A 13,219-nucleotide genomic window follows, 5' to 3' on the forward strand; every position below is an offset into this window, starting at 1 on the left:
ATTATGGTATCTCTATGGGCTCACCTTGGGACGTCAAAGGTCATACATGTACAGTATGCATTTTGGGGTATATCGAGTCGAATGGACAGTATTGGGATGAGCTTTACCATCACATGTTACCCGGGATGATAACTCCACCAAATTTCAAACAGAACAAGGAGACCTATTGGGGAAGTAGCTACAGTATATAGAGTCATCATTGATTTAGTCTATAATCAGTCCCAGCAACCTATTTTCAAGATGGCCGACATTCATTTCAATGGGGAGGAACAGCATTCATTTTGCATGGCCATAACTGAATAAATAATTGGTGTAATAAGACCAATTATGTCTTAAAATGTGTGTCACAACGAGGACAACCAACAATGATGGCCCAAGTATGTCAGTTATATGTATTCACCAAAATATTATCAGAATAGTGGCATGCCAAATATATGCCAAAAAAAGCTGTCCAAACTGCTGTTTTGTTGCCGTTTCCCAAAAATATTACATTAAAACACTTTGTTCTTGAAGCATTCACTGCTTTTTTATTAATCAACATTATATGCAATGTGATTTTATTAATTATGTTAACATCAAGGAATGTAATCTGAAACCTTCCCCAACCTGAAACCTTCCCATGCACGCTATTTGAAATCCCATAGGAATGCATTATGTCCAGCACAGAGGTACAGTTAATCATTTTTGCAAAATGCCTTCATAATGAGTACACCAAGTACACATAAAGCAAAATAAAATCTAAACAATGATGCCAAGATATTGTTGATGGCTGCAAACCAGCTCCATTGGTTTAAATTGGATTGGTCTGACATTGTCACAACTCTTTCAATAATAGTTGGAATATGCCTAATGGCAATAAAAAATAGATTACAGTTATGCAAATAACACAACCAATTTAGCCAGGTTTGCAAGATATATAATCTTTGTAAAACATTAGCAAAACTGTTCCAAAATGTACCAAAACACTACTCATATCAATGGTTTTGGTCTGTATTTGCATCACTGATTTCTATATTTTATTGTCAAACAATTAAAAATGTATCTATAATATTTCTAAAGGGATCTTTCGCTGGTTTTTAGTGACTATATTGATATACAATATTATGCCATATATTGTTTAAATATAAAATATGTCTTGAATCCTGTCATATACCCTGCATTCCAAAATGACATTTTAACAAGCGACCTGATGATGAGGGCATCAACTTACATAGCTGGTATTATTAAAGCCTTAGCTTTACAGACTTCATAGATGGTGAGTAGTTACACTTTTTTTGTGGAAAAAATAGTATAATGTAGTATAGGGTCTTCTGAAATATGTATTGGTTAGTGGCTGCTAAGGGTTGTCGAGGGCATCAGCAATGGTCCAATTGCTGGATTTTGTCTAATCACGATGACATGATTTCTATAACGTGTCAACTAGCCACTGAACTAATGTATACAAAATGATTAGGTTTCATTAAATAACTTGTACTGTTGAAGGTTATAGAGAGCATCATTTTAAGATTATGATGGTCAGGGAGAGAAGAGCTATTTTTAGACATAAACACAAATTTCTAGCTCCCAACAGAGTCCAGAACATAAATAGATATGTATATGATGGGATGCATAGACATTATGGACGGAACTATATGGATAGAATATGTAGTATATCTGTAGAATATTTAGGATAGAATAGTACGTGTCCAGCAATAGTTAAGGATAGGCCTTGACTAGAATACAGTATATGCATATCAAGTAGGGAAATTGTATGTAAACATTGAAGAGCATCGTTAAGAGCTAGACATTTCCGATTATTCTATGCAAAACAATTGCACACATTTAGCTCTATCATCAGAGTTATACAGCAAGTACCTGTATGCTTTTCATGTTCAGTAAAACATCAATTGATCATGTGATTTCAGGTTAGCATCATGGTATCTGTCAATATTGGCCACCATTAATTTTCTTTTTTTTTACAAATAAAGTGAACTTTACCTGACAAGTATGAGTGGTTTAGGTTATTTCCCATCCTTTGTGGGCTCTGTCAAGCACTAGTAGGGCGCATTTGCCAATGTACTGACATTGACAACATGAGCTGATAAGGTTTACTTTGCAAGCTACAGGTAGAAACATTGTACAGTTGGCTAGACCTAATGTACTTTTTTCTCCAATCAATATAGGCCTACCTAGCAAAGTTAGCTAACATACCCTTTTCAACATTATTTTCAAGTGTGTTTAATCACGATTGCTGCTGATAGACATGATAGGTTACAGTGATTGATGGGCCACATCAAATTGGCTACCTTGCTAATAACAAATTACGTCAATATGGCTAGTTAACAAGCTAACTTTCAGGGGATGAACTATAATGAACAAAAATATAAACGCAACAATTTCAAAGATTTTACTGAGTTACAATTGACATAAGGAAATCAGTCAATTGACATAAATTCATTAGGCCCTGATATCTGGATTTCACATGACTGGGCAGGGGGGCAGAGATGAGTGGGCCTGGCACCCACTGGGGTGGTTACATGTGGTCTGCGGTATTTAGTCCTGTTGGACGTACTGCCAAAATCTCTAAAACGATGTCGGAGGCAGCTTATGGTAGTAAAATGAACATTGAATTCTCTGGCAACAACTCTGGTGGACATTCCTGCAGTCGAGACATCTGTGGCATTGTGTTGTGTGACAAAACTACACATTTTACAGTGGCCTTTTATTGTCCCCAGCGCAAGGTGCACCTGTGTAATGATCATGCTGTTTAATCAGCTTCTTGATATGCCACACCTGTCAGGTTGATGGATTATCTTGACAAGGGAGAAATGCTCACTAACAGGGATGTAAACAAATTTGTGCAAAAAAAATGAAAGAGAAATAAGCTTTTTGTGGAAAATTTTGTGGATCTTTTATTTCAGTTCATGAAACATGAGACCAACACTTTACATGTTGTGTTTATATTTTGGTTCAGTATAAATGGTTATATCCAAATATTGTTTGATTTGCTTGCCATCTATAGGGTTGATGACAGAAATCCGACAGACAATTTTACCAGGACAAGGACTGATGTCAAGCTCTTTCCAAAAGCCTAATCTCTGATGACGCAAGATTGACATGTTTGCTTAGCTAACTACATGCCAAAGGGATACAGTACCCTCATGTATCTGAAATGACATGATCTATTGATTTTGGCTGATCATGAAAAGCATGCAGTTACATGCTGTACAACTCTGATGATAGAGCAAGATGTGGAATAACCCGAAATGTGTAGTTCTGACTATGCTCTTCAAGAAGTGATTATATTAAAACCAAATAGTTTATTTAACAATCCCTTGAAAACAGCACGCAGTTGTCTATGGTTTTAGCAGGGCTGGGGGTCTCCTTGCAAATCGAACACTCTGCAGAGTATTGTGAAATTTTATTGCTAAAAACCTAGACAGTCATTTTGAATGAGCATGTGACCATTCTCACGTCTCAAGATTCCTTTATCAGTCTGCAAGCATTCTATTGCATAGACTCCCTTACAACAAGATGTATAATTGTGTGAAAAACATAGAAAGCATTTTGTTTGGAGAGGCTATCATATAATCAATTTGATCAGGAGCTTGTGGGGAACAATTTAATTCCATCAAACTGCCACCACAAAGTGGACCTTTTTCAGCTGGCCCATGGACTAAGGCAGGTTTCTAACAGGCGGTTCTTACCTCTGGGGGTGTGGTCTCCGGGACCTCTCGGAGGATGACGATACAGCGTCCCTGATTGGGCCGTACCTTTTGCCCACATTCTGCCACCTCCACCAGCGGCAAGGCTACGAGCCAATCAGGAGACAGGACACGGTCAGAGCCTTCCCTCCAGTAAACATCTTACCCAATCATGTAATACAATACAACAATAACCCACATATGTCCATACTTACATATATACACACAAAAAAAGTTTACTCACACTTGAGGACGTCAGAGATGAGTTCCAAGTCCGTGCTGAGCTTCTTGATGTGGTCGAGGTTGGCTAGCGTTGTTATGGGAACAAACTGGTCGCTGTCCATCTGGGAGATGAGGTAGAGGTCGTTGGCAAGGTTCTCCCTGAGGGGACATCAGCCAATCAAAAAAACTCACTGCCTACTAAATGTACACAATGTAAATGGGACCGTATTTTCATGTTGCACATCTTTTAGTTGTCTTTGTTAATTGTTTTCAATATTTGTATATGACTTTCTACAATTTATAGTTGGTTTTTAAGTCATTGAAATTTTGAGCTACTAACTTTAAAAAATATTGTTAAATGTACGTTGTTTAATTTACTGATGGTCCTGAACTATCCCCATAGGGATATCGAATGCCAAACCAAATTTGACCACTCTTACGGTACTCTTCATTCCGTGACATACCATTTTCTCTTATCATCTCGCAAATCTCAGTTGGACGAGACTGACTTTATGACCAAACTGATCCTATTTACACTTTGTATTCTATAATAAATGTTTCTGACTCATATTGATAGACCATTTTCAAAATGAGAAGTTGATTTTTAGGGGCAGTTGCTCTTTTAGGTGCCATCAGCCGCCTGTGACACATACGTACCGTGACAGACAGGACTCCAGTGAGGTCTTCAGTTGATCGATGAGCTCCTCTGAAAACATCAATAACATATAATATTTGTATCAGATGTCATCTGATAAACAGTCCTGTTTGCTCTAAGCTCCATCAGCCAGTAACGTTAGTACCTGATATACAGCTGTCCTGGACCAGGCCATTGGTTGACAGGTTTTCCATAGTGACCGTTGTGAATTCTATGACGCTCGGTTCCAGCTGAGCCTTGCCCACTTCCTCCAGGTCATATCCCTGGTCATACCCTGAGGACCAATCAGGTAGCGGCATTTACAAGACTGACCGAAATAAAAGACAAAGAAAAGGCCTGCACACCCAGTAGCTCTTTCCACCTCTGGACTAATGGCTAGGCGCTGTTCCATACTCTGTCTACTTCCACATGCTTACCTTCCTGGTTAACGGTTAGCCATGGTAGACGGGACTTAGTGTAGATGGGGCCTGAGTGGTCCAGACTAAGCATGTGATTGGCCCATACCTGAGCGTTGGGGTTGAGCTCAGAGACCAGGGTGGATTTCTGCAAGAGAACACACACACACACACACACACACACACACACACACACACACACACACACACACACACACACACACACACACACACACACACACACACACACACACACACACACACACCACATATACAGTCGTGGCCAAAAAATATTGGCACCCTTGCACTTTTTCAAATAATGCACCATTTCTTCCAGAAAACTGTTGAAATGAAAACATATTTTGGTTTCCACATATGTATGTCTTTGGTGTGCAGTTGAACAAAATTCAAATTCCACAAAGAAATCCTACAATGACCGGGACAATATTATTGGCACCTTCTAGAAGTGGTTAGAAATAATTAGATTTCAAGCAGGTGATTCTCATATATATTGGAATTGAACTCAGCTGTGGTGAGTTGAAGGTTCCTGCAGTATAAACATCATGTATTCAGCCAGATTGAATAGAGAAAAGGACTCATATTCTTAAATATATTAAATTAAAATCTACACAATGATAAAGCACATTTTTTAAATAATGTTTAAAAAAATTGTGCAAATTCTTTGAAAATAAAAAACAGAAATACCTTATTTACATAAGTATTCAGACCCTTTGCAATGAAGTTCAGCTTAGGTGAATCCTGTTTCCATTAATCATCCTTGATGTTTCTACAAATTGATTGGAGTCCATCTGTGGTAAATTCAATTGGTGGAGCTCCGACACTGAATTGTGTCGAGGCAATGATCTAGTGGCCTCCATCATTCTTAAATGGAAGTAGTTTGGAACCACCAAGACTCTCCCTAGAGCTGGCCACCCGGCCAAAATGAGCAATCGTGGGAGAAGGTCCTTGGTCAGGGAGATGACCAAGAACCCGATGATCACTCTGACAGAGCTCCTCTGTGGAGATGAGAGAAACTTCCAGAAGGACAACCATCTATGCAGCACTCTACCAAGCAGGCCTTTATGGTAGAGTAGCCAGACGGAAGCCACTCCTCAGTAAAAGGCACATGACAGCATTTTTGGAGTTTTGCCAAAAGGCACCTAAAGGACTATAAGACCATGAGAAACAAGACTCTCTGGTCTGATGAAACCAAGATTGAACTCTTTGGCCTGATTGCCAAGCATCACGTTTGAAGGAAACCTGGCACCACCCCTATGGTGAAGCATGGTGGTGGCAGCATCATGCTGTAAGGATGTTTTTCAGAGGCAGGGACTGGGAAACTAGTCAGGATCAAAGGAAAGATGAACGGAGCAAAGTACAGAGAGATCCTTGATGAATCCCTGCTCCAGAGCACTCAGACTGGGCTGAAGGTTCACCTTCCAACAAGACAATGATCCCTAAGCACACAGCCAAGACAATGCAACAGTGGCTTTGGGACAAGTCTGTGAATGTCCTTGAGTTGTCCAGCCAGAGCCCGGACATCTCTGGAGAGACCTGAAAATAGCTGTGCAGCGACACTCCACATCCAACCTGACAGAGCTTGAGAGGATCTGCAGAGAAGAATTGGAGAAATGCCCCAAATACAGGTGTGCCAAGCTTGTTAACGTCATACCCAAGAAGACTCGAGGCTGTAATCACTGGCAAAGGTGTTTCAACAATGTAAAGGGTCTGAATACTTAAGTAAATGTGATATTTCCGTTTTTTTAATACATTTATACATTTTTATACATTTCAAAAAACCTGTTTCTGCTTTGTCATTATGGGGTATTGTGTGTAGATTGATGAGGGGAAAATATTTTTTAAATCAATTTTAGAATGAGGCTGTAAAGTAACAAAATGTGGAAAAGGTGATGGGGTCTGAATACTTTCCGAATGCACTGTATGTGTATTTTCTCACCCCTACAGCTCACACACACACAGCTGAAGTACTCACAGGCTGGTACTGATGGTGCCATTCCCAGAGACAAGAGTCCTGAGGCAGAAGAGTGCTGTAAGTGGGGTAGACTCCCAGCAGGGCCATGGAGCTAGAGGGCTGCTCCTCCTCGCAACCCTCCTCACCCTCACCCTCACCCTGGCTGGGGACCATACCCTGGGCCAGCCCCTGGGCCCATCCTCCACATACCTCTTCCTCTACCAGCCCTGGACCTAAATGCGTCCAGGGAGAGGGATAGAGGCCAGAGAGGGTGGGGTCCCCTTCCTCTCCCAGCAGTTCTGACACCATGTCTATCATGCCCCCTTCCTCGACCTGTCCTCTCACCCCCATGGTGTCCATGTCCGTGGTGACAGCCAGTGACCCCTGACCCAGGAACTGTATCTGGTAAGAGGGGGTCGAGGCGTAAACGTCAATCTGATCAGGCTCCACCCCCAGCACTCCCACCAACAAATAGGAATCTGCCGTTGTTGCATCGTCTACAGGGTAGTCCACATCTGAGCAGTTATCACCGTGGGAAACAAACTTCAGGGGTTCATCAAATGGGCTGAATTCAAATGTCACAGGTGGGAAAACAGGGGTGACAAACACATTGTCATTTGTTGCTATATTACTACACTCAGTGTCCTCAGGGAGTGTCGCTCTGTCCTCCGCGTGTGTTCCGTCCTCCGCGTGTGTTCCGTCCTCCGCGTGTGTTCTGTCCTCCGCGTGAGTTCTGTCCTCCGCGTGTGTTCCGTACTCCGCGTGTGTTCCGTCCTCCGCGTCTGTTCCGTCCTCCGCATGTGTTCCGTCCTCCGTGTGTGTTCCGTCCTCCGCGTGTGTTCCGTCCTCCGCGTGTGTTCCGTCCTCCGCGTGTGTTCCGTCCTCCGCGTGTGTTCTGTCCTCCGCGTGAGTTCTGTCCTCCGCGTGTGTTCCGTACTCCGCGTGTGTTCCGTCCTCCGCGTCTGTTCCGTCCTCCGCGTGTGTTCCGTCCTCCGCGTGTGTTCCGTCCTCCGCGTGTGTTCTGTCCTCCGCGTGTGTTCCGTCCTCCGCGTGTGTTCTGTCCTCCGCGTGTGTTCTGTCCTCCGCGTGTGTTCCGTCCTCCGCGTGTGTTCCGTCTTCCGCGTGTGTTCCGTCCTCCGCGTGTGTTCCGTCCTCCGCGTGTGTTCCGTCCTCCGCGTGTGTTCCGTCCTCCGCGTGTGTTCCGTCCTCCGCGTGTGTTCCGTCCTCCGCGTGCGTTCTGTCCTCCGTGTGCGTTCTGTCCTCCGTGTGTGTTCTGTCCTCCGTGTGCGTTCTGTCCTCCGCGTGTGTTCTGTCCTCCGCGTGTGTTCCGTCCTCCGCGTGTGTTCCGTCCTCCGCGTGTGTTCCGTCCTCCGCGTGTGTTCCGTCCTCCGCGTGTGTTCTGTCCTCCGCGTGTGTTCTGTCCTCCGCGTGTGTTCCGTCCTCCGCGTGTGTTCTGTCCTCCGCGTGTGTTCTGTCCTCCGCGTGTGTTCCGTCCTCCGCGTGTGTTCCGTCCTCCGCGTGTGTTCTGTCCTCCGCGTGTGTTCCGTCCTCCGCGTGTGTTCCGTCCTCCGCGTGTGTTCCGTCCTCCGCGTGTGTTCTGTCCTCCGCGTGTGTTCTGTCCTCCGTGTGTGTTCTGTCCTCCGCGTGTGTTCTGTCCTCCGCGTGTGTTCCGTCCTCCGCGTGTGTTCTGTCCTCCGCGTGTGTTCCGTCCTCCGCGTGTGTTCCGTCCTCCGCGTGTGTTCTGTCCTCCGCGTGTGTTCCGTCCTCCGCGTGTGTTCCGTCCTCCGCGTGTGTTCTGTCCTCCTCGTGTGTTCCGTCCTCCGTATGTGTTCTGTCCTCCGCGTGTGTTCCGTTCTCCGCGTGTGTTCTGTCCTCCGTGCGTGTTCTGTCCTCCGCGTGTGTTCTGTCCTCCGCGTGTGTTCCGTCCTCCGTGTGTGTTCCGTCCTCCGCGTGTGTTCTGTCCTCCGCGTGTGTTCCGTCCTCCGCGTGTGTTCCGTCCTCCGCGTGTGTTCCGTCCTCCGTGTGTGTTCTGTCCTCCGCGTGTGTTCCGTCTTCTGTGTTCTTCTCAGACAGGTTTCTGCAGTCAGTGGGTTCAGTTCCTCCCTCTGAACTCAACCTCCCATCTCTCCATTCTGAACCTATTGAAAGGAAATGGGACAAGGAGGATGGAGGACCTTTGCAGGGCTGTAAGTGAGTGTCCCCACTAGGCAGGTCCTGAGGGACAGGAGTAGAGCCTCCTCTTTCCTCAGAGAGATGGCCGCTCTCGCTGTCCTCACAACCCTGAGAAATATGGCTGCTCTCTATGTCCTCACAACCCTGAGAAATATGGCTGCTCTCTATGTCCTCACAGCCCTGAGAAATATGGCTGCTCTCTATGTCCTCACAACCCTGAGAAATATGGCTGCTCTCTATGTCCTCACAACCCTGAGAAATATGGCTGCTCTCTATGTCCTCCCAACCCTGAGAAGGATTGCTGCTCTCTCTGTCCTCTCTACAATTCTGAGGATAGCTGCTCTCTCTTGTGGGGTGACTGGTGATGGCAGCCATTTCCTGCCAGTGTTTCTGTTCCACACTGGTTTCCGGCTCCTTCTCTGTTGCTGCAGACCTTCCCACTATATCCTCAGCCTGGACTGGCCAATCAATGAGCTCTGAGTCATCAACTGGGCTTCTGTTATTTCCAGTAGGTTTTACATCATCCCTATCAGGTCTCCCAGCATACACATGTGTTGTGTTTTGATCAGGCTTGGCGTTGCTGTCTGAAGTAATATCATACTGATCAGGTTTTGTTCCAACTTCATGTTCCATATCCACTGGTCTAAGGTCAGATTTGAATGAGTGGACAGTAAAGTCCATGGGTAGAGACACTGCGTAGACTGGATAGACTGTGGATAGTGAAGAGAGTGTGGAGACTGGTGATACCTCTGTTAGTGTGGTTTCCACTGTGCTGCTGAGTATGGTCTCCTCCTCCTCATCCTCATCTGTCTCTCCTTTCAGCCCCTCACTGATCATCCTCACTGAGACAGCTTGGTATACCTCAATCCTCTCCATCTCCTCTACACATGTGGCCCCATCCACTGCCCCAAGCAGGGGGCTGGAGTTGGGGCTAGAGGTAAGGCTGGGGCTGTGTGTGAGCTGCTCCTCTGTAAGGGTAGGGTTAGGAGGGCAGGGGTATGTGGTGGTGGGAATATTGTTTTGAGTATCATGGAGGTTCAAATCCCTCTTTGTGTTTTCTCCTTCCTGGCTGCTATAAACAGTCTTCACTGTGGACAAAAGTCCTGTCTTAACACACACATTCTCGTCCTTCACACACACACTCTCCTCCTGACGTGATGTCAGCTCAAGTATGTCGGGATCTGTAATGTCTCCACTTAGTGGTGGGGTCCTGGTGTCTCCGGGGGTGATGGAGCTGTCCTGTTGTGAAGTCTGAGGGTCCTCATAGCTTCTCCAGAGAAGGTCCGGCAGAACAGGTGCCTCGGGGGGCTCACAGTGGGATTTGTCAAAGGCTGTAGGTTCCAATGTTTGTAATTGGTCAATGGCTGTAAATTCAACTGTTTTTGATTGGTCAGAAGCCATGGGTTCAGAAGCCTTGGGTTCCGTTATGTGCGATAGGTCAGCCTTTGCAGATTCCACTCTGTGTGATTGGTCATTGGCTTTAGGTTTTTCTGCATGTGATTGGATAGAGGCTGTATGTTCCTCTAAATGTGATTGGAAAGCTGTAGGTTCGGCTATGTGTGACTGGATAGAAGCTGTATGTTCTGCTACGTGTGATTGAATAGAGGATGTAGTTTTGGCTATGTGTGATTGGATTGCTGTAGGTTCCGCTGTGTGTGATTGGATGAAGCCTGTTTGTTCCTCTGCGTTGGATTGGTCAGTGTCGAGGTCGTCAGCATCGATGGAACAGATGCTGTAGAAGCTCTGAGCTCTGGCCCTGAAACCCCGCCCCAGGGTTGCCCTGATGACACAGTCTTCCTCCTCCTCTTCCTCTGCTCCTACTCTAGTGGAATCCCCCCCAGCTCTGATATTATACAGCTGGTGGGTTGGGGATGTTCCGACCAGGGGGGTCCTCCAGCCCTCTGTCTCTTCCTGGCCGGGCTCCGGGGTCTGGTTGAACCAAGTAGACCTGAGCAGGGCGTTCTCCGCTATCCTCTGTCTCACTGGGCTCTCCACAGTGTTCTCTATCCTCTGTCTGTCTGGGTTCTGAATGGTATTCTCTATCTGTTTCGCTAGGTTCTCCATTGTCTTCTCCATCTTCTGTTTGGGTGGGTTCTCCATGGTGCTCTGTATCCTTTGTCTAACGGAATTATCCATAGTGTTCTCTGCTATCTTCTGTTTTAATGGGCTCTTCACACTCCCCTCCAAATATGGAACATTCCCACAGCTGGCCCTGGCCTTGGCAGCGTGTGTGTGTGGCACGCCTGCCTCCGTCGAGTCCATGTGTGTGTGTGTGTCCGTGTTTGTCTGTGTGACCATGCTGGGGCCTGTGGAGGCGTTAATAATAGCCAGTTCCTCCTCGTGTGAGTGTTGCGGAGTGAGTAGCCCCCCACTCCGCATGCCACTGCCACTGCAATGCCTCTCCTTGGGGCCTGTCGACACGTTGTCCGGGATGACATTGTTCTTCTTCTCCTGTTCCTGAAGTTTCCGTTTGGCCGGTCCGTCCGGTATACACGTGTGTTGAGCCATTTCGTCAGACACATGTTGAGCCAAAGCTTTAGTGTGTATTCTGTTCTGGTGTTTGATCCCCAGCGCCTCTGGGCTTGATGCCTGAAGCAGCCTGGTCCTCTCACTTAGCAGGCCTGGGCTCAGTTCCTTACTGCAGCAGCACCCCATTTTCACTACGCTACCAGCTTCTTAAACAGCAAAGCAGCACTTCACCAACACTCAGATACAGTTCCTCTCACTCACACACAAAGAGAAAAGACCCCAAACTAACCCTTGCTTTCCCCTCCTCTCTGCTTTACTCCTCCCCTGCCCAGAATAGCACATGTTTAGGAGCTCACATGGCCCTGCCACTCAAGAAAGCCTCCCTGTGTGTGTGTGTGTGTGTGTGTGTGTGTGTGTGTGTGTGTGTGTGTGTGTGTGTGTGTGTGTGTGTGTGTGTGTGTGTGTGTGTGTGTGTGTGTGTGTGTGTGTGTGTGTGTGTGTGGTTATAGTTTGAATAGGATTAGTACCCTGGCACATGGCAGTACTCTGGCACATGGCCAGAAGAGCACCAATGCAAGAGTATAAAGGAAGCCATCCCCCTTTTTCTATCTCTCCCTCTTTACTTACTCTATCCCCTCTTGACCTCTGTTTCTCTTGTTTTCTTTGACTCTTCCCTATTTGACTGACTCACTCTCTCACCATCTCTCTCTCTCCCTGCAAGGCCAATACAGAAGGCATGCCTAGACTGTGACTCTATGGCTAAATAACAACTGAAGCTCTGAGCAGCAGGAGGGATAAAATAATTATGGGTGTTACAAATTACGAACAACTGCACATTCCTCCTTGTGGCTATCCGCAGTGTATGACTTAGAGCTAGTAGGTTTTCCTGACAAAAACTCTGGGTTGTAGTTAGGTACTAGGTTTGATTGGTCAGGTCACATAGCTGAGAAAAACTCCTGGCCCTACATGTTATCTACTCCACCAGACCCGTGTGAGCAGAGAGCTGTGGTACCAGGTGTTGATGCTCCGGGCCGAGGTCATGTGACCATGTCTCCCGCGTTAGCAGCACCTGAGACTTAGCTGGGACGGCCAACTCCTGATCTGATGTCATGTGATGTCTGGACTCCTCTCAGGGATGGGTGCTGCTGCTCACCGGGGAAGCTGGTTGGGTATAGATAGGATATTCATAGACACGGATGTGTGTGTATACAGTTGAAGTCAGAAGTTTACATACACCTTAGCCAAATACATTAAACTCAGTTTTTCACAATTCCTGACATTTAATCCTAGTAAATATTCCCCCTCGTAGGTCAGTTAGGATCATCACTTTATTTTGAGAATGTGAAATGTCAGAATAATAGTAGAGCAAATGATTTATTTCAGCTTTTATTTATTTCATCACATTCCCAGTGGGTCAGAAGTTTATATACACTCAATTAGTATTTGGAGGCATTGCCTTTAAATTGTTTAACTTCGGTCAAATGTTTCAGGTAGCCTTCCACAAGCTTCCCACAATAAGTTGGGTGAATTTTGGCCCATTCTTCCTGACAGAGCTGGTGTAACGGAGTCAGGTTTGAAGGCCTCCTTGCTCGCACACACTTTTTCAGTTCGGCCCACAAATTTTCTATAGGATTGAGGTCAAGGCTTTGTG

At 45.8% G+C, this 13,219-nt stretch overlaps 1 protein-coding gene across 18 annotated transcripts in view; it reads right to left on the reverse strand.

The window, feature by feature from the left end:
• Positions 1-11,831, reverse strand: part of LOC118361698 (uncharacterized) — a 29,172-nt gene extending 17,341 nt beyond the window's left edge. For all 18 annotated transcript variants that reach the window (XR_008083779.1, XR_008083778.1, XR_008083775.1 and 15 more), the window contains exons 1-6: positions 6,949-11,831; positions 4,977-5,103; positions 4,706-4,834; positions 4,563-4,611; positions 3,928-4,064; positions 3,687-3,790 (exon numbers count right to left, since the gene is read on the reverse strand). Coding sequence is in view for 2 of the 18 variants with exons in the window: in XM_052483661.1 (XP_052339621.1) it covers positions 3,687-3,790; positions 3,928-4,064; positions 4,563-4,611; positions 4,706-4,834; positions 4,977-5,103; positions 6,949-11,754 (5,352 nt within the window). In the remaining 16 variants the exon portion in view is untranslated. The remainder of the gene's footprint in view (positions 1-3,686; positions 3,791-3,927; positions 4,065-4,562; positions 4,612-4,705; positions 4,835-4,976; positions 5,104-6,948) is intronic.
• Positions 11,832-13,219: the final 1,388 nt, after the last annotated feature.

The sequence above is a fragment of the Oncorhynchus keta genome, chromosome 28, assembly GCF_023373465.1.
Source record: "Oncorhynchus keta strain PuntledgeMale-10-30-2019 chromosome 28, Oket_V2, whole genome shotgun sequence".
Classification (NCBI taxonomy): Eukaryota; Metazoa; Chordata; class Actinopteri; order Salmoniformes; family Salmonidae; genus Oncorhynchus; species Oncorhynchus keta.